Source organism: Lytechinus variegatus, chromosome 16, assembly GCF_018143015.1.
Source record: "Lytechinus variegatus isolate NC3 chromosome 16, Lvar_3.0, whole genome shotgun sequence".
In the NCBI taxonomy this organism is placed as follows: Eukaryota; Metazoa; Echinodermata; class Echinoidea; order Temnopleuroida; family Toxopneustidae; genus Lytechinus; species Lytechinus variegatus.
Genome location: NC_054755.1, coordinates 27436451 through 27459520, shown reverse-complemented (window position 1 = coordinate 27459520; position 23070 = coordinate 27436451). Strand labels below are relative to the sequence as shown.

General features: G+C 34.9%; 1 protein-coding gene across 2 annotated transcripts in view; it reads right to left on the bottom strand.

Annotated features, from left to right (window-relative positions):
- LOC121429434 (myosin-VIIa-like) overlaps positions 1 to 23070 on the bottom strand; it is an 80551-nt gene that overhangs the window by 35495 nt on the left and 21986 nt on the right. For both annotated transcript variants that reach the window (XM_041626427.1, XM_041626426.1), the window contains exons 3-13: positions 14485 to 14598; positions 12232 to 12384; positions 11390 to 11574; positions 8512 to 8633; positions 4824 to 4966; positions 4161 to 4274; positions 3355 to 3585; positions 2497 to 2756; positions 1232 to 1310; positions 673 to 804; positions 141 to 276 (exon numbers count right to left, since the gene is read on the bottom strand). In XM_041626427.1, coding sequence (XP_041482361.1) covers positions 141 to 276; positions 673 to 804; positions 1232 to 1310; positions 2497 to 2756; positions 3355 to 3585; positions 4161 to 4274; positions 4824 to 4966; positions 8512 to 8633; positions 11390 to 11574; positions 12232 to 12384; positions 14485 to 14598 — 1669 coding nt within the window. The remainder of the gene's footprint in view (positions 1 to 140; positions 277 to 672; positions 805 to 1231; positions 1311 to 2496; positions 2757 to 3354; positions 3586 to 4160; positions 4275 to 4823; positions 4967 to 8511; positions 8634 to 11389; positions 11575 to 12231; positions 12385 to 14484; positions 14599 to 23070) is intronic.

Genomic DNA, 23070 nt, shown 5'->3' with positions numbered 1-23070 from the left:
CATATCACATTATGATATAACATCCCTATGTGCTTCCAAAGGACTTGGATATCATTACCTTGAAATGCCCCTCCCCCTAATTAAGACCTGCTTTTTTTTGGGGGGGGGCAGGTATCAAGGAAGGGGTAAAGGTCACCTACCGGTTGCCTCATAGTAAACAGTTCCTGCGAAGTGCTTGATACCAAAGAGGGTGCCCTTTGCTGAGGCACCGCTGATGTAGAGCTTGTTCTTGCAGTGTTGCTTGTTGAGCTTGGCCAACATGGTCTCATCAGATCCCTGGAAAAAAAATCAAAATCTACATTTAATTGTTCGAAATAGAAATCTGAAATGGAAATATAAAAGGAACTTGTTCTTTTGTGTCCATCATCTACAGGTACAAAATAAATGTCAAATATTTTGCAAGAACTTTGCACAGCCTTCCTATTAATAGCCATCTGTACTGGCTGCTCAGAAACGCTGTAAACAATGTGCTTATCAACAGAGGCCCTGTTACATGCACAATGTCGCAACAACACGTTATTCACATCTTGGATCAAAGTTTGGCATCACAATCCAAAAGATGTGACAGGGCTTTTCTGTTAGTACCAACAACACTTCTGTGTGGCCAGTACAGGTGTTTCTGGCTACGAAAGGTCTAAGGTAAGGTCTAAATGTCAAAGAATCAAAGTTTACCTTGGGGAAGCGAGACTCCTCATCAACGAGGGCGATGATGTTCATGGGTTTGACAGCAATCAGGTCTAAGGTTTCCTGATTATCCACAAACTTGATATGCTGCCATTTGATTCCTTCCCTGTCGTATTCCTCCTGCAATAATAATATTAAATATAATAGTAAATAAATAAATTTTTCAAAGTCCTTTAAGGCCATCTAAAGGAAATAGAAAAATAATTTTTATTGACAGGTTCTTTACACACATTCATTTCAATAGGAGACAGTGTTGGTGGCCACTAAGACAGGGTTGACTGGAATATGCATCACAAAGACAAATGCAGGCCTCAAATTTTGATATTTTAAAGGCAATGCAACCTTTTTCTATAAAGCACATTTGTATGTTGCAAATAAAACAAATTGAAAAATTAAAAAAAAGGCATAACAAATCTTAAGGGTCTATCTCCTTTCATTTAATGCATGTACTTATCATGTGGGGATGGAAATCACCACTTCCTAACCTGTAGGGTCATCCCTCCAGGCATGGTCAACAAATTATTAAGAAATATAATAAACATCATACCTGTTCAAGCTTGAATATATGCCTGACGAAGAACTGTTGAAGATTTTCATTTGCGTAGTTGATGCACATCTGTTCAAAGCTGTGAGACAATTTTTGAAAAATGTATGTTACATGTAGTTGCAAGGAAGATGTAAAATTAGGGATGGGCTCCAATATCCAAGATAGAATTTCCGATAGTTTCTTTATGATTCAACAAAATGCTCAAGTCACATCACCTCACAAAGCCTACAACGCTTGAACTTGAAAACCTCCAGAATTTGGTTGCTGCTTCTCTCAAGTATCTTCATTTAATAGTTTTTAACTTTTCCTTAGTCAAATCTAATGGGACCACAAACACACGTTCGACTTAGGAGAAAATGAACTTGGAGATGTATACATTATATGCTTTGCATAATTTGGGGGCCATTTCACAAAACTGGTTATAACAAATTTGCAATAAGCAGTTGAAAGCTACTGAAATCCTTCAATTTCATTGGATGATAGTAAACATGCTAGTGAGACACCAGTCAATCAGACGAATGGTGTATGCTGATGTATGGGTGTATGATTTAAATGTACTATTTTCAATTAATTTTTCTTTGCTACTTTTAATCAACAATGTAAAATTTTAATCTTCTGATCTCTATGGAGACTGGCTTTTAATATAAGGCTCTGCCTTTCTGCCTCTCCTAATACTTTCATTTGTAGTACATGTACTTGTTTTATATATTTTCTTTATCTATACTCCTGTTTATATGTGTATATATCTACATTGTTGAAGTATTGAATAAATGAAATGAAAAAGTGGGATCACATCCCACCGCTGCCACCACAACAGACAAATTAAAAAAATAAAAGGCAATAATCAAACAGAATAAGGTTATGTGTTGTGCTTAAAGGAGACTGAATTGCATCCAGATATCGATAACACATGATTTAAAATACGTTTACTAAAACATAAAGAGACATTGGCGTTGGTTAGTATCACAACTTTTTGAAATAGGAACTTAGTTTGAAAAATGGCTTCAACTTGGTAGTACTTTTATATTTCATATAAACCTATGCATGTGACATCATAATCTCATAGCGCCCTCCCTCAGAGGATATAGCAATACATGTAAACAGAGTTGTCAGAGATGTGCCAGCTGCAGATCACCAATGCATGCAAGGCAATGGCTTCAGCCTCTAAGATGACAGCATGATGAAGTCAATGCATAAGGACTATTACGGGAAGGTACTTAGTCACTATAGGGTTAGGGTTAGTCACTCTCGACAAAATACCTCACCTGTTCTTGCCGAAGTTCTCAAAGCCAAAGATATCCAGGAGACCAATGCTGACCCTCTTCCCTGTACTCCTGTCGTGCTCCTTGAATGTGGCGACGTTGAGCTTGTTGACGATCCAGACGAAGAGGCGGCCATAGATAGCTTTGACAAAGGCATCCCTCATATCAATGGCTTTGGCGTGACTGACCGGTGAGATGATCACCTCACCGGATGCTGTCGTTGACTTGGTGGTCAAGACTTCTTCCAGGGCTTTCTGGTTCACCTGCAGAAAAGGGGTCAATCATGATGGCAATCATTGGTTTAAAAAATACTGGTGAAAGAAATTCATCAGTGTTTCTGTCAAAATTTGACAAACATTTCATGAATATTCAATAGAAACATATCTATATGCATTATATTCAAATGTACATGTATCATATAAAATATTTTTCAGAAGAAATCAAATCCTCAAAAATCTCATTTTCTTATTCTTTGATGGATTATCATCAAACCTTCATTATTTTTGTATATGTTTTTGCCTTTATAAAAACCAATTTAATGGCAAGATAAAATTCAAAACTTAAACCAACATCAAAATGATAACAACATATTATGATATATATAATGCACACAAATTGCTTAAGATGCTCCTATTCTACCCAGCTACACTACCGATTCCAGTGCTCACAGCTTTTTCAGGAATTTCTTCATGCCAGGACATTTTACCTCACCTAAATCAAGTGCAGCATGGTGTTGAGGAAACTCTCGCTGTGGAAAATTAGTGCTGTGGCAGAGAATTAAACCTACAACTATTTACAATCTTTAATAAGATAATACGAAAGAAGCAATGCCTTCTTCTGTCAAGGCCAAGGTCAACTTACAGCTAGGAGCTTGGCCACCTTGGCTGTCTGTGAGTGGTCTTTGAATCCTGTAGCATCCAGGTTGGACTTCTCAATGGCGGTGTACTTGATGTTACCGAGATGCAGGATGGACGCCAGAAGCTTGAAGATATCCCAGATTTCGTCGTCGGTGAAGTTCAGGACCTTCATGGCAGCCCGGATGGTGGAGAAGTCCTCACGGTCGTTTCTACCGGGGCAATCGATGCAGTTGCCCTAAAGATTCAGATGGTTAATACAGATTATTATAATCATTGAATGTTGACTGCAATATGTGCCTGTGCTGGACCATAGCATATTACACAATCTGACACTATTCCCAATGGCGTATTCACTTCATTATTTATTTATTTATTGGTTATAATATATGTTAATGTGATATATCATACCATTTTTACTTGCACTCAGCATAGCATGTTTTACCGAACATATACAAAATCGCTATGTCTATTCATCACCATTTCTGCACTTCATGATGCTCCTTCTAGTGGCACACTTTATTCATCATCCCAGTATAGCTTTTGTATGAGCTGCCATTGGGATTACTACATCCATCAAGTATCCAGTATGGCATTTGCTCCAGTGACAACTGCTCTGCTTTGAATTCCACATACAAATCTAATATCTAACTTCAACCGTGGATATAATACTATACCCTACCCTAAACCTAAACCAAATTAAACCTACCATAAAACCCAATAGCAACCCTAACCCTACATCTCAGGTTAAATAAAGTCCGGAGCAATTGTTGCAGGAGCAAATGTCTCGTTACCTTATCATACAGTACATACCTGTATGAGGTAATGGTAATCCTTTGCCTTGGTGAGTTCCAGTTCATTCTTCTCTTGATCAGGCATACCAGCCAGGATACAGTAGAAGATGTGATAGTTCCTCTCATCGTTGAGCTGTTTGTAAAGGAACAAAGAAAGTATTAAATCAAACTAGATGGATTCCTGACTGAAGACTACGACAACATTTAACAGGGGAAAAGAATTGTTCAATAACAAACTAAAAAAAACTCTATACTCATTACAATCTATTTTGAAGCAAATTTTAGATACTTTGATATTTATGTTCATAATTTTCTGATTTTTTTTCTGGGGGGGGGCAAATCAAATCAATTAAAGCTTACCCTCAGAGGTCTATCAAATAGGACATCATCATCGTCATCATCACTATCATCATCACTATCATAATCATCATCGTCATCATCATCACTAACACCACCATCATCGTCATCATCATCATCATCATCGTCATCATCACCATCATCATCATCATTACCATCACCACCACCATCATCATCATCGTCGTCATCATCATCACTATCATCATCATCATCATCATCATCGTCATCACTATCATCATCATCATCACCATCATCATCATCATTACCCTCACCACCATCATCATCATCGTCGTCATCATCATCCATCATCATCCTGTTTTCATACCTGACCAACAAGTCTTGATTTCTCGAGCAGATACTGGTCAATCTTTGCCCCTTCGATGACACCCCTCTCTTGAAAATGAATGTCAATGTACTTTCCAAATCTACTTGAGTTGTCATTCCTGATCGTCTTGGCATTCCCAAAGGCTGCAAACACAAGTGCATAAAACATTTTGAAACCGTTTTCATCAACCCACTACATGTATAAGATATGACATTCTGAATACCTACACTGCATACACAGTATCCTTATATATGAATTGGTTCTTATACAACCATACAATGTATCTTGGTTTATAAACATTGTCAAAAATAGAATGCTAAACTTTATACCATTTTATCAAAGCCTATCAGAGATTGTGCAACATGTACATTTATACCCAAGTAATAATATGATTAGTTGTCAATTTTTTCTAATTAAAAAAATGTCATTTTGATGAAAGAGCAATTTACTGTTCCAACTTCTGCCTCTAGGATTCTCTACATACATGTAGTATCTCATTAATTAAAACCTTTATAAACTTCTAGCAACTCAACTACGACTCAGTTTAAAGATAAATTCCAGTTTTGGTAACGATCTCAAAATGACTTTTTACAGAATCTAATATAATGACCACCCAAGTGTTTGTTTGTATGAATAAAAAATATGTGCCAAAGGATTCTGGAAGAAATTGTGTAATTGCTGAGAAATAAGGAAAATAAGCACGGATTCGGTCACTTCCATCGGGTCTTTATTCCAGTAATAATTATACACTGTCCCACGTGTGCCTATCTGTGTTGGTGATCTTCAGTGTGAACGTTTTTCAGCGTAGATTTCAAGATTTCACAAAGTTCAGTTTATGCAACTGTACCAGATCTAGATCCTCGATGATATAGTGACAATTAAGCCTGGTTTTACAGACTTTCTCATGAAATCTGTGTTTACTGCAACTACTGGTATTTCTCTTTAATAAATAAAATATTTGACTACATAAAGAATTCAATAAGAGATGCTACAGGTCAACACTGGGTGACATCGTGCCTGGAAAAAAGAAACCAAGATAGTGTTCCCTGTACAAACACCTGTGTTCAAGAATCATTATTCAAATTACAAGATTGCTATTGGCATGCCACCTGTTGAGTAAATGTAGTTCTAAGTATATATTCAGAATGTGAAAGATGGAAGAGACCATCACAAACAACAGAAAAAAAGAAAAGTACCTACTACCTTGCAGTTTAACTGATATTCTGTCTTCATTTCAAAACGTTTCCCCTTTCAAGTAATATGCATCTTTGGCCTCTATTCCCCTCCCATACAAGTAGCTCCAAAACTGCTTATTAATTTTTTTTTAATCTTAATTGTCCTTAATATACATGCAATGATGGCAGGATATAGGCCTATATAATATTGGAGACTTTGCTAATTTTCAGGTTCATCAGAAAAATTAAATGAAAAATCTTGTAAATCACACTTAATTCAGAAGAATTAGTTATGTCATGGGTCACTTTGAAGAAAAGGCCAATGTTATGTGCTCTGATGATTCCCCTACTATGATTATTATGCAAGCATTTGAACTTTTGTTTGTTACATTGTATCTAAATTGAAAATAGATTGAATCAAGTTGAATTTTTTTGTGCATTTTAGGGAAAATATTACACGAGGGGCTAGGGGCAATTTAGCCCCCGAAATGCTCAAGAGCAATGGACAAGCCCATTCATTGGCATGAAGCTTATCCAAGGTTACAGATTTAGGAAGTACATGTAAGTTGGAAAAAGTAGCCTAAAAAAAACATTTTTTTTTTGCCTAGTGTATTTCCTTGAAAGCTCTCTTCCATACTGTCCTGTTATTTGGGTCAATGTGGGTGATGTTTGACACTTTTCTGTTATCTTTGATTGTTTCCCCACATGTCTTTCAAGGTCTCCCACAAATGGATTTCTCCCAACAACTTAGAAATTTTATATTTTCTGAAGCCAGTGGGTCTCAAATTCATTCAATTTTCAGAAACTCTCCGAGACTACTTGGAAGACTAGTTCTGCATATGACCCTCCTACTGCTACCAACTCGTAACAAGTATTCCCTATTCACACTGCGCTCAGCAGCATCAATTTACCACTCACTGCGGCCCATGTTTGTTTGGGGTATGTAAGAAACATGAGCCACTCAATGAACCTACTGATGGCATCCAGTTACATAGCAACATGGGGTCAAAGGTCATGATGTTGACCTGGGGGTGTGGAACAACAAGTAATTTGATGCTATGTCTGGAATGGCAAGGCCAATGGGTATAGTATTTGTTGGTTGTAGGATTGTTTACAAATGAATTGACATTTTCTCACAAGTGAAACTAAAATTTTTAGACTCGTATCTTGTATCCAGATTTTATAATGAGTGAAGTATAAAAGCATAACAGCACAATAGCTGATCACTCGGAATAAGACACCTAAGGACCTTTTCATTTTTATGGGACCTTCAACATAATAATATTTACAAGCATTGTTTGATATATGTTTGGTATTACATTTCAATGTGTGTGTTTTTCCCTTATTTAAAAAAATATATATTTTTCATACTTTTCACAGGAGCAAAGTATTGTTTGAGTATTAACTTCAGAGCAATAAATATAAGAAAAATAATCTAACAATATATGAGCAAATTGTATTCATTATAATCCTATAAACTCTTCATAAATTGACTTTGAAAATAGGTTAACTTCCAAATGCGAACGCAAACTAACCAAAATAATGATAAAAAATTATTGATCACTCACAACCAGATTGTATAAATATCACACTGATATTTTGCTAAAATTATGTTTGTTGTGTCTTGAACCAAAAATTATTCTATGAATACAAATGCAGAAAAAATGAAATAAAATAAATCAAATTACTTAAAATAAATTCACAAAATGTAAAAACAAAATAATCAGACAAACAAATTTCAAGAGGGCTTGGGGAAAATCAGCCCTCGAAATGCTCAAAGGAGCCCTGGAAAATCCCCATTGAATGTAGTGTTAATACATACATACATTTAATATTTATATAGCGCTTTGTGCATGTTTACATGGAAAAGCGCTTTACAGTATCATATTATAATTATGTTGAATATTCTGCTCTCCAAGTGCTAACAATATTAATCAAATGGATATTACAAAGAAAATAAATAGGTCTTTAGTTTGTTTTTGAATAATTACAGTGAAGGACATGAGCGGATGCTGATAGGGAGATTATTCCAAAAACTGGGACCTGTGAAACCTATGCATTGTTGACCTTTCTTGGAGTTCATTCTTGGGACTTGTAAAAGAAAAGGGTCTGTTCTAGAACGTAATGAATATTGACTTTGTTGAACTGGAGAAAACAGACATGATATGTATTGTGGTGTTAGGTTATTCATGGACATGTAGACAAGCAATGCAATCTTATATGTGATTCTCTTTTTTACCGGTAACCAATGAAGTTCTTTGAACAAAGGAGACACATGATCATATTTTCTAGCCATTGAAATAATACGAGCTGCACGATTCTGAATTCGTTGTAGTCTATCTAAGTCGGAAAAAATTAATATTAATGTTAATATTAATATCAATATCAATGTTAATATTAATATTAATGCTTATACAATGATGCAGATTCTGGTAGTACGTTGTAGAAAGTAGCCCCCAAAAATTAATTTGTTTTTGTTTTTTTGCCCGAGACAAATGACATAAAGTATTTACCTTCCATGATGGGATTTGATTCTATAATTTGCTGTTCAATCCATGAATGCTGGCCACTCACTGCTGCTAAGAATTGTAGGATCAGCTTAGCACTCTCAGTCTTTCCTGCTCCACTTTCACCACTAAAAGATCAAGAAAAAAATAGAAAACATCAGAAAATGTATTTGATATAAAGAATATAGTGAATATTGAAAGATTTCTCACATACCACAAATTCTGAATTGGAATTAAAACAAGGAATGAAATCATTTCTCTTTTATTCTACAAACAGAAGTGAAACAAAAGTTTAAAATGAAATCCGGATATTTTAGTCAACATTTTGAGTTCCAGGGTGCTAAAACAGAAGGGTGCAATAGAAAATTTGGAAAAAAAGTAGAAGGGGCGCAGATGGCAATTTTTTTAGGATTTGGCTATATCGATGTTTAATGAGCAATTATCAAAAGACAGACGGGTCCCCATAGTTACTTGTTGTTATGGAGTACAGATACTTTCCTGAACAATTCTTATATTAGGAATAGCATGATAATTAATAAATACTGTTACTTTTATCATTTTGGTTATTAGTGGAGTGTTGTGGCCCAGCGGATTAGTCTTTGGACTTTGAAACAGAGGATTGCAGGTTCGAATCCCAGCCATGGCATAATTTCCTTCGGCAAGAAATGTATCCACCTTGTGCTGCACTCGACCCAGGTGAGGTGAATGGGTACCCAGTAGGATTTATTCCTTGAATGCTTTAGCGCCTATTAATACGGCGGCTTAGCTTCAGCCGGGGTAATAATATGATACCAAGTATCAAAGCACAGTTGAGTATATGCACATAGTAACTGTGCTATATAAATGGACATATAATTATCATTAATAATACAAAATAAACTAAGATATCTATCTCCAATGGAGTACCTTTCACAAAGAATCTTTGAGATCATATTTAAGAAGTGCATAACAATACTATAATAATCTTCACATTGGTTTCTGATTCCACCATATTCATTCCATATTACATAGCAACCATATTGTTAAAATAACATTTTATGCACATGCATTACAAAAATAATTTTACAAATCTGTTTGTATGGTAATTAATAGGTTCAATAACCCCCATCTGTAACTATACAGACACTCTAGATAAGAAATATCTTCACACATACATGTAGAGGTACAGTACTTGCTACCACATGAAACCTCAAAGCATTGCAGAACATGTTAAATTCAATTGATTTATATAAAAACACAATACATTTATGTTTTCAATGACTAATATGTTGTTGATAATCTTCTATGACTAGAACTAGAAAGCTATGGGAAACCGTCTACAGAGCCCCTGAAACCACAACCGGTACAAGGTCAGTGTGACCCTTCTGTTAGGGGACACACGCTGCTGCAGTGCACATGTGCTTCTGATGTTATTGATATTATCATACCGCATCAATAGAATAATATTGATTTTCTTCCAGGCAAGGGTTTCCCATAGAATCCTAATATCGGCACACATCAATAGACATATATACATGTATATGAAGAGCTTTTAGACCGGGACTGTAACACAAAGCTTAGCAATGATCGTAGAACATTTTTCTACGATTGATTGCACTGACTATACTGTACGATCAATCGTGAAAATCAAGCGTACAATCGATCGCTAACCTTTGTGTTATGGGACCTCGATTATTAAAGCAGCTGTGGTAAAATGAATGGTAGGCATAAAGTACTTCTGACTATTTTAATACAGACCTTACTTATAGGAATATACAGAGCATGCAGTCTTGATTAAAATGAGAAACCATTTTATTTCCATAATAATGCTAAAATAAAACATGGGAATTAACAATTGTATTCTGTGATAAAAAAAATGTATTTTTCCCCAAAAAAATGTATTTCATAATAAAATGTGTGGCACTCTCGTTCATTGCGATGCTCAAGCTGCATGCAAGCTAAATGTGCAGTGCTCTTGCAGATGAATAAAAAACATTTAAACATGTGCATATCTCACCCTGGTTTCAACAAAATGATTGTAAAAAAAAACAAGTTACCTGAAATTACATTGATTAAATAACCATATTTGTGCAAGTTTTATGAAATAGAGACATTCAGAGATGATTTTTCTCAATAAATTACAATTTTTTTTATTTACAAAAACATTTTTACAAGAAAAAACGTACTGCCGTATATTGGTTGCAAAAACATACTAAATACGCCAAAAACGTAATGGTTGGTATAGGTCTGAAACAGCATAATCAATTTGAACATGTTTCATAGATCAATTCAATTTTATCTTCAAGTTGTGAAAATAAATCAATTTGTCACCTTGTCAACATTCAACAGGTAATTTTTATTTCTTTTTATAAATAAAAATCCACTTAACAGGAGCTCTTTATAAATATTCCATGATTCAACAGAGTGACAACTATATTTTGTAATTTACAAAGAACTTATATACAAAGGACACCAAGTTCCAGTACACAATTTGGCTACACTGACTAATGACAGATGTGTTAAAATAGAGGTGCTACCCCCCTCGACTGTTTTGAAGTGGGTGCATTTAAAAAATAACAAATAAATAGGATGAACAGAAGAAGAAAAAATCACTCCAAAATGAAGTCAAATCTTTCTTTGCAAATTCTACAAGAAGATTGTGTCACTGCCCGGAAAGCAGTAGATGGCAGGTTCGAATCCCACTGTTCCAATTTTTTTCTGACTTATGATTTTCATTTGAGATCAAGCATGCAATCCTAATATCTACATGTAGGAGTAATGCCGAAAATTTGTTTACAAATTATAATTTCCTCCTATTTAAAGCCTCTTTATTTACTAAGATTGTGATTGCACCTTCACAGGTGGCCATGATTGACAAGTAATAACGAACATGAATTTCAAGTACCTGATAATGACACACTGGTCCCTGAGCCCTCGTAACATGCGATAGTAAGCATTGTCGGCGATGGCGAAGATGTGAGGTGGTAATTCTCCTATTCTTTTATCCCTGTACAACTCAATCTGTTCCCTCATGTAGATGGGCAAGACTTGATACGGGTTGACAGCTACAAGGATCGTTCCGGTGTACGTCTACAAAGTCAAATCATAATACATAATGAGATTCATTGAAATTACATCATCTCTTGTCTATGGTCCACTCATAATATGTTTGACAATATCTGAATGCTTGAAAACTTGGAAGACAAGCAGTATATAATCAAATATAATTATACTGCATCATGGAAACATACTAAAACTGATACTCAGAATACATAGATTGCAAAAAAAGGGGAATGAAAACATAACAGGCATGTGCGTCCTTCCTTAATTTTCAATTACAACAAGTTTGCTTTTCAGAGGAATTTATGTGTGTGTAATTGCATTTTTATAGATGTGTATCAATCAGATATGATTATGTATGTCTGAGACTAACATTTTACATCACCATCCGAAAGACGAGACCAGGGATCGAACCTCAAGCTTCTGCATCAATTTGTATAAATTCCTCCACATAGCTTTGATTAAAATGCTCAGTTAGAAGTTCACCCCATTGTGTTTAAATGATGGAACATTTTTTTCTCACTTTTTAATGCTAATCAGAAAAGTCTACGCCCCTCATCTATGAAATCCTAGGTATGTCCCCAGTCTGAGTAACTAAAATGCAGGATTTGAGAGAGTGAACTTGCATATGAATTTGAAATTTGCATAAATGAAATTGAAACTTACATAAATGAAATCGAAACTTACATAAATGAAATTGGCCTTATATCTCATGTGTAGATTCCTCAAGATGCCAGCCTCGTGGAGGTCTCCCAGTAAAATCATGTCTTCCACACCACCAATGGAAGATGTGTGCATGGTGCGCAGCTTCTGCGCCACCTTGTCCGACAACCAATGCTCCTGAAAGAAAGGAAATGAAAAAAAGAAATAGACATCAAATTCAATTCGAAATTTCAATTGAAATAAATTCAATAAATTTCAATTTGATTTTTAGTTCCATTGAATTCAATTTATTTTCCTACTTTCAATTATATTAACAATAATTATTATTTACATTATTATTAACATACATGTACTGTAGATCAACAACATTATTCATACAGGGAAATAAATGGTGACTGATGTTTAAGAAAATATTGAAACGTTTACAGCATTTAATAGCAATTATCTGTATTTCTTTTGTCATTTTGAATACTGATGGTCTTTCTTCAGCACTACATGCATAGCAACAAATTAATATAATTTAAGCAAATTTATGCAACTGTTTTTTCCCTATTCTGGGGCGTAATGAGCCAAACTTTTGGAAGGGCACATCATCTTGTATGAGGACAAAATTTCTAACAAGTCGTGAGTGAAGCAAGCAAGCAAAAATTCAGGCCTTTTTTAAAATGAAAACCTAATAATTTTGTAATAGATTAGAGATTCTAAGGAATATACATGTACATATTTCATCCCTTTTTTCTTTCCTTTCCCTTCTATTTCTCCTTTTTTCTTGGTCATGAAGTTTTATGTACAATGTACCAGTGCCACTATACCTATCCACAAAAACATACCGGCACCCCCCCCAATCCCTTCCACACAATACACATATTCAAGCATATGGTTGGCCACACAGTGATTGATGCAAATTTGCTCCTGAACCGCCCAGCAGAGCCCCTAAAAATGAATAAAAGCTCCTGAAATACCCATGGCATTCAATGTAAAATGTCATACTATGTACATGTAGCAAAATTAGGCTTGTGAGCCCCCAAAACTAGAACCAGAAATAATATATTTCCCTGCATCTTTCTCTTCACTGCTTATATCAATTACCAATGTTCGCAGATTTTCATATTTCATCACAGCTGGATTGTGGAATGTGTTTGTGTGCAATCAATGCAGTCTGAACTATGTATGAATTCAATTCAATGCCTCAAAGGTTTTCTATTCATTTCGTGAATAGAGCTGCCTTGAGAGTTGGCAAACTAAATGGCCAAGACACAATTAAAGTACAAAGACAATCAACACAGTTCTCAACTGGAAAATTATATAATTTTGTAACCCATTGTACATAGCCATAGCTATGATCTAATACATAAAATTGACGGAGTGTGCATTACTGATGTTTTTTATTGCTTTGGTTACTGGAAATGACTATAAATTGGTTTTTACGATTAAAGATAAACACAAGTTGTGGTAACTAACAATCTCAGAATGAGTTTGAACAGAATCCAATGAAATAAGTGATTGTATGTATAAATAACAAATATGTTCCAAATAGCTGTGGGAGAAAATGCGCAATTGCTGAGAAATGAGCAAACTGAGCATGGAATTCCATCAAATGTCAAGTATTTTTCCAAGCAATAATCATCAGAATTGTTGGTTTTCAGATAACATTTATGATTTCAGAACGATAAGTTCATTTTAATGTACCAGATCTAGATGTACTGATAATTTTTTGACGATTAAACTTGATTTAAAAGACTTTCTCATGAAATAATTGCTGCAAATACCAACTTTAAATAATTTGAAAAACCGTGTATAAATATATCTCATCACAATTATTAATTATTTCACAACACAATAAATACACAATACAAGCATTTGTTAATTACACATCAAATCCGTACCATATAGTTTCAATCTATGCTAAATACTGAAATGACATTTGGCACTGTGTTGTACGTACATGTCAGTTTTGAATTTGTAATATATAACTACATGTATAAGCACAATATTTATCACTTAAAATTTCCAGACTTTTATTTATCTCTGCAAACCCTTAGTTTTTAAATAACTTTAATCTTCTAACTGGGCAAACACAGAATCTACTTTAATACTTTGCAAAATATCTGCAGTAGGCCTAATATAAAAATAAGAAAAATATTCTTCTGGCCTTGGTCCCCTTCCTGAGAGAGATGTTTAACTTTAAACAACTAAAAAAATGAAATGCAAGCCTCAAACGTGCGCTTGTGAATGATTTAAATCTAAATTTCACATTTGGTCAGATATTAAACTTACTTTGCCTTCATCGTCGGTCAGTTGAAGTTGACCAGAATCCGCAATTTTAACCTCTGCTCCGATCGGAACCTTCAGGCCATCTTTCCTGGGGTCCTCAAGCCACACAAAGTCTCCCTATAAAAGACATAATATCAATAGTAATAAAAATAATACTACTGCTACTAATAATGACAAAAATACCAATAATACCAATAATCATAACAACAATGATAATAATTAACAATAATATCAATATGAACAATGAAAGTAGTGATGATGATGTTGGTGATGTTGATGGTCATGACTGTGGTGGTGGTGGTGATGATGACGATATGAAATAGATTTTGGACACACATGATATCCACCCAAAGGCAAACCTCCCGGGTTATCAAACCTTCACTTAACCTTAAAGGGGTAATAAATAGGGTGCTGAAAATAATTACATAAATAACTAGAGTAAAATTTACCAAGCAAAACGCTGAAAATTCATCAAAATCTGATAACAGATGACAAAGTTATAATTTCAAAGTTAAGCAATATTTTGTGAAAACATTTATGCTCATTGTCATGATATTCATTAAGTGGGCTCAAGTCACGGGCCCACTCTCCTTTTTCTTATGTTATTATATGACAAACCATATTTATTTCATAATCATATTCCCATACATGTGTGTAGTATACATGAAGTAAAGTTGCAGAAATTGATAATCAAATGCAGCATTACTATTCACTTTTTTATTTCATGGACGAAAAAAAGATGGCAAAAACATAAATTTCATCAAACAAAATACTAAAGAACAATTATGGGGATGTAACATCATCAGTTTGCTCATTGAACATTCATTAAGACACTGAAATAATGCAATTACTTAAAATGTGATAATCATGTTTATATTCCTGGTCAGATCTTGATCAAACTTTCAGAGTTTTGGTTGTCTGCCTTTTCTTTATCTGTTCAAACTAAATCAATTTCTGCCGAGAGTATCCCTTTAAGGCCTGTAGGGTTTAACTTCCTCCTTTCATTCTGTCTGTGTGCAGACAATTAATGCAAGCGTAGATCATTTCATTCTCACGGAACCAATAAATGGAAATAATCATGTTTATTTTGGTTTTCTCCTTCAATGAACATTTTGTAACATATAGTTAAACTATATTCAAACAAATGAGTAAATAGAATACATGTATGTGTAACAACTCAAGTCCATGATGATTTATTTTCAGTAAGTTATCAAGAAAAAAAAATCAATTTTTGTGTACGTCCAATATCAGTTTTCACTCGTTTTGGGCACTTTTGGATTGAAATCTGGGATATAAATTACACACAAGATGGACCCATGTATTGGAAAACAACCCAATTTGGACAAGAGATGGAATTTTTACATGAACTCGGTCCTAACTAGCATAAATCCATTCAAGGGGGAAAGGAATATACAAGAAAAATTATAAATCTAAAATGGCTTTGTCTTTTTTTTCCTGAGTAAAAAGTATAATATGTGACCTTATCATGAAATTGAAAGTTTCAGGATAATTGCAACTGATCCCATACAGTATGTTTTACAATAGTTTATCAGTCCATTTTAATTGGTTTAGGATATACAACTGGAATCTTACATTTTGCAGTATTTTACACATGTGTCTCCATCAGGAAGTACATGTATCTTAAAGCAAATTACAAATTTCTGTCTGTATATTTAAAAATTTGACTAAACAGACTTCATCACGTATATTTAACATTTATTTGACATTGTACATAGTACTCGAGAAGTTTAAATAGAGGGCGTGTGCCAGCAGGCGGTGCTCAGGTACATATTGGCCTTCTTCATTGTGTAGGAGGACACACACCCAATAGCATTCTGCCTCGCTTTGCTGGCATAAACATCTATGGGAACCCCTTACAGTAAAGCTTTCAAGCTGTAACTAACTCGCATATAAAATTCATTGACTCCCTTCCCACTTACAGTATAAGTTCCTTGGTCAAAACAGTCCTAATTTTGAGTGCCCAAACTAATAGTATTACAAATTCTAATGAAAATTTTTAAGTACATTAATGTGAAGGGGCAATTGTTTTAATAGTGTAGTAGTTTTACAGTACACTCTAATTGTTTTAACTTTTGGAGAGACCAAAAATGTTAACCCCCTCCCCCACACCCAGATCTCCAATGATCTTGCACAACACTATTGACTGACATGAAGCTGCATGTGTACATGTACACGAACCCCTTCATTGGTAAATATTGATAGCCCTTTCCTGTATTTTCATTTCACTTCAGATATAGCAAATTGACATTTGGGGGAGAGAGTATATGTACAGTATTGCTCGGAATAAAGTTGACACCCTCCCGAGGGGTCACGCACCTACCGCGAGACAGGCGTGAACCAAAAAATTACCGCCAGCCAATTTCACGTGTGAAATTCCCGCGGTAATTCCCGCAGGCCGCTGGCTGAAGAGAGGCCCAATTATCACGTCAAACACGAGATTTTAGTCAGATCTGATCACCATTTGTCCATGTACTTTTCGCCTCAACACTAGACACTTTTTGGTAAAAACAAGACGCAATCTCAAGCGATCCCGATGCGATCCCGTCAGTTTACTGACGGATGTTCTATTGTCACTTGGTCCATTTATCAGATGGGCTAACAACATTATGGCTAAACCCACTTTGTTCAATTCTCTTTTAATCTACCATCCAGTCATTTGCACTTCAAAATATCAACCCGATAGACAGTAGGTTGAAAAACTGCCTCGAGCGCGCGCATCAGAAAAATTCCCGCTAAAAATCCATGTGCCCAGTTCCTGACCGAGTGACCCAGTTATTGTGACATCTTTGGCTTAAAGGACGAGTAGATTCCCTTTCCACTGTTTATTTATGAAGCTAGCTAAAGGTTTATTTTTCAGTGTATATGTTATCAATGACGTCTTCCGTTTAAAAGGAGTAGATAATAATTTATGTCTTTTATTTTTATCTCCTGTTCTTCAATTCTGTAATTTTAATCAGGTACGTATTTCATTCAAAGAACGAATATTTTCATCATTTTTCTATTCATCATTCAAAGAAGAAGATTCGCTTCCCATCATAGGCGGCGGAAGCCAACAAAAATAGGAGGGGTCCACCTGAAATCTTGTGGACACAGTTAAAAAATTTGACAAGAAAAAAAAAGGTTATCAACTAAAATTTTAGAGGGGAACCATCCTCCCACCTCAAATTTAGGGGGATCTGTCCCCCCCCCCCCCGCCGCCTATGCTCATCGTTTTCTGTTCATTGTTTTTTTTTATTTTTAATCAGTAATACGTCGTTTATTTAAAGGACGAGTAGATTTGCTAACCATCATATTCTGTTTATCAATTCTGTGTTTTTTTGTTTTTAATTTCATCACTTACGTTTTTATTCAAAGTAGATTCGCTTTCCATCATTTTTCTGTTCATGAATTCTGTATTTGTATTTTTCTGTTACGTCGTTCATTTAAAGGACGATTAGATTACCATTATTTTTCTGTTCATTGATTACTTTTTTTCATGTAATCGTTACGAAGTCAATTCAAAGGACGAGTTTAATTCAGATTTGAGTTTTATTATGAAGTTATGAAATAGAGATTTAGAATTAAGTCAGAATAATCATACATTTAAATAAACAAAACAACCTATGAGATACGAGATCTACTCAGAATGGAACAGAGATTACTAGATTTGCTAACTATCATTTTCTGTTCATCAATATTTTTGTGTTTTTCCATTACTGACGACTTTTATTCAAAGAAGATTCGATTTCAATCATTTTCTGTTCATTTATTCTGTGTTTTTTTTTTCATTCAATCACTTGCGTCTTTTATTCAAAGAACATTCGCTTTCAATCATTTTTCTGTTCAATTCTGTATAGTTTAATTGCATCGTTCACTGCAAGAACGAGTTGATTACCTTCATATCATTTTTTAGTTCCATCAATTCTTTTCATTGTTTCATCAGTTACGTCTTTTATTTAAAGAAAAAAAAAACGCTTTCCCTCATTTTTCTATTCAACGATTCTGTATTTTTATTTTATCTGTTACATCGTTCATTCCAAGAACAAGTAGATTCACTTTCCATCATTCCGACGTTCAGAGGACGAGTATATTTGCTTTCCATTTTCCTGTTCATCAGTTCTGTGTTTTAATTAGTTGTTTATTCGAAGAACTAGTAAATTTGATTTCCATCATTTTCTGTAAAATTCTGTACGTTTATCGGTTACGTCTTTTATTCAAAGATGATTCACTTCCCATCATATTTCATTTTATCGCTATCGATAACACATGATTTTATACCCCAAAAAGATTACTTTTCAATATCATCATTCGTATATTATTTATTCTCATTCAATTCTTATGTCTTTCACTTTGTTTTCTTCCTGTTCTTCTTCTTTCTTTACCTTTATCACCTTCATTCGTTCATTCAACATATCATCCGTTGCTTCTCTTGTATCCTTATCTTCTTTATCCTTCATTCCTTATATGACTTGGGGACCGCATGACCGTTACCAAAATCGCGGGAAAAGGGGTCTATTTCACAGAACGTCCGCGGACAGAACATTCCTCGAAGTAGTGAAAATAGGGGTGCTCACCGTCCTCGATCTGATGGAAATAGGGGTCAGGAAAAAGGGGAGAACGATTACGGGAAGTAAAATCTGTCGCCGAGTCACCAGCCGCAGAGGGTACGCGCATCATCCTCTGTATCTTTATATGGACAACTCTACATCTATTTTTACAAAGAATTCTACTTTTCTTATTTTTCAAGAAAATAAATAAAGTTCTTTTGGATTATTGTATCAGTATGACATGGCTCTTGGTCATCTTTAAGGACTGAGCACTCTGACACCTGTGTTGCAATTTCCTCTGAGGAAAGGGTGTAAATGCCCTGTCCTTGAAATACGGTAAATAGGGGTAAATTTGCGAAATGGGCAAGTGTCCTTACAATCTTATAATTAGGGGTGTTTCAAGGTACCATTTTACCGCAATTTTGTCCTTGTTTTGCGTGAAAATAGGGGGTAAATTTCACAAAATGTCCTTGAAATTGACTGCAATAGGGGGTCACTTGCATTTGTGGTAACGGTCATACGTGTCCCCCTCTGTGGCTCAGTGACCCCACCGGGCTTCTTCCTCCTACTTCTCCCTCTTTTCTCTTCGATCGGCCATCTTGAACCCCCCTTCCCGGAAAAAGAAAACCCGCAAGTGGCCCTGCTTTAAATGCCTAGCATCAGCACTTTCTGAAAAATCTTATTCAGTCCCCCCCCCTTGCATCTTCCTTAAATATTTTATATGCCTGTTAGTGTTACTCTGTTCCCTTTCTCCCCGTTCATCATTCCAGCAACAGCCTGCCCCTGTAGGCTATATCGTCTTTTTACGCCCGCCCGTATGAAGGACACACTCGGTGTCCGTCTGTCCGTCCATTCGTTAACTTTTCCTTCTCAACATGATAACTCCAGTTCAACTTACCCGAGGCTTATATTATTGGTGTGTATATGATCCGGGAATTCTATTCCTTTTGAGGTCAATTAAGTCACTACCTTCCAGTTTTCTTGCTTTACCAATATACTCCATTTTCCGTGGCACAAAACATTGACAAAATATCATAAAAATGTTTATGGGAAATGTTAAAATCATATAAAAATGGTTTTCTCATTACTATAAAACATTTCACTTACGTTATAGCAGTAACGTAAAAAAACATTTAAAACATAATTCCCTATAAATGTATTTCAGTAATATTAATAAAATGTTGCAATGGTATCTTTTTATGAATTGACTCGTTTTAATCCATGTGCATATCAATTATCTCTTGCTAATATGTTTATGTATATTCATTTTAATGTTGCCCTGTGTATTGTTCGTCTATATAGAACAGACAACCAGGAATTATTGCAATTGTTTCTCTTTTTATCGACAACAGGTGATTTTTATCCAAAATATGATAGATTTTCAATATCATCCTCATGACCATCATCGTCACCCTCATCAACACTCCGGGCCCCAAAATGCCAACTATATTGGACAATTTGGGGGTGGGTATTCATGGACTGTCTTAATACACGTTCTTTTCAAACAGTTACACAAAAGATCAGATGTGTAACTTACAGCCTTCTCATTGTTTGCTGTTCTATAATCTTCACACCTCTATTCATTGTCCACAAAAAGCGCGAGACGGTGTAATTAATTGACCCCAGTTAAGTTCACATACAGCTAGGGTTGTTCAATTCAACCACGTTTCAAGAGTAATTAATATACATGTACGAGGACATTCCTGATCTTATCTATCTGTCTATATAAATAATGTACACGTTCGAAGAGAAGAGAAGAAGATTGATACTGAAGAAATAAAACAATGCAAGAGTCTTGTACCGTCATATTATAAACCCCTCAAAAAAGTTCCGCAGCTCAAGTTTGAGTGCTAATAAATTTCTTAGTGTGCCATCATATGTAAAAGTGGTATCATTGGAAAGTATGATTATTCCTCTTTACGATCATGTGTCATTTGTAATGCCAGAGTTATCATGAAATACACAGACATGATATTAATATGCAGCAATGTAAAAAATGAAATGTTGCAAAATTCGTTGCCATGTCATGTTTGAGTTCTGCAACTCATACTGCAAGTTTTAGTGCTAATAAATTTCTTAATGTGCCATCATCATGTGTAAAAGTGATATCTTTAGAAAGCATGATTATTCTTCTTTACAATCATGTGTCATTTGTCATGCTAGTGTTATCATGAAATACACAGACATGATAATACGCAGCAATGTTAGACATGAAATGTTGCAAAATGCGTCGTTTGCAATAGCGAATTTCCAATTGTTTCGAGGATGGACCGAGTGCATTCACTGTCACCTGCATGGTGGAAATTCTATAGAAATTGAGACTCTTGTTGGAAATCAATGCATTTTGCAACATTTCACTTCTGACTTTTCTCGATGTTCAGGGTGACTGCATATTCCATGATTACATAATCACAGCAAATGGCATGTCATTGTAAAGAAGAATAATTCAGCTTTCCAAAGATACCAGTTTTATACTTCATTAACCAAAAAGATATCACCCCCAAAACGAGTTGCAAAACTTTTTTTGAGGGGTTTATATGTGTGTCTGATGGAAACGATTGAAGTTAAACAGAAGAAAAGGCGAGATCAGAAAGGAAAGAATGATCTGAATAAATAAAATACTTAAATTTAAAGGTACAAGCCTATAGGCTTGAAAGAGATTGAACAAGAACGGTAGACGAATACAAAGACAATAACAATTGATAGTGAAGACAAAAATAAAGAATAGAACATACATGTTTCGAGGTGTCGCACCTCGTCCTCAGCCTGAAAATTATTAACAGTCATTGGTATTTATACAGTTAGGATGTCAAGTATAAATTTCAAGAATGTACATGTAGTTACACACAGTCACTGTCTACCATGTCTGGAGACACTTGCAATCGTCACCCCAATGCTAGTTAGAATGCAATACCCATTGTTTCAAAATTCTCGATACTGCTCAAACAGATTTTCAACTAAAAATAAAAGAAGGACTTTTCATCAAATGGAAACAACCTCAACTAAACAAACAGGTGTGCAATTTCCAAATAATGTTATCCATTTAATTTAACCCACCCCTATCTGATGAATCCATAGAATTTGTATTTTTTTACTGCATTCCATTTAACAATTGAATTCACACCTTGTAATCCTGTGTAACTACATACTTGACATCCTAACTGTATAAATAGCAATGACTATGTTCCGTTTATTAAAATGTTATGTTCTATTCTTTATTTTTGTCTTCAATTTGGTATTGTGCCGTTCTTTTGGAAGTATCATAATTGATAGTGAATAAAATAGGGGATAGACATAGACAAGATATTCAACAAAAATTAAGAGCGATAGAAGAGGACAGGACCTATTGATATAGAGGAATAAAATAACGGGATTGACTTAATTGGCTTAATACATGTTCTATTCAAACAGTTACACAAAAGATCATTGTGTAACTTACAGCCTTCTCATTGTTAGCTGTTCTATAATCTTCACACCTCTATTCATTGTCCACAAAATGCGCGAGACGGTGTAATTAATTGACCCCAGTTAAGTTCACATACAGCTAGGGTTGTTCAATTTAACCACGTTTCAAGAGGAATTAATATACATGTACGAGGACATCATTCCTGATCTTATTGATGCTGAAGAAACAAAACAATGTAAGAGTCTTGTACCGTCATATTATATATGTGTGACTGATGGAAACGATTGAAGTTAAAGAGAAGAAAAGGCGAGATCAGAGAGGAAAGAATGATCTGAATAAATAAAATACTTAAGGGTATAGGACTATATGCTTGAAAGAGATTGAACAAGAACGGTAGACGAATACAAAGACAATAACAATTGATAGTGAAGACACAAATAAAGAATAGGACATACATGTTTCGAGGTGTCGCACCTCATCCTCAGCCTGAAAATTATTAACAGAGTCATTGGTATTTATACAGTTAGGATGTCAAGTATAAATTTCAAGAATGTACATGTAGTTACACACAGTCACTGTCTACCATGTCTGGAGACACTTGCAATCGTCACCCCAATGCTAGTTAGAATGAAATAC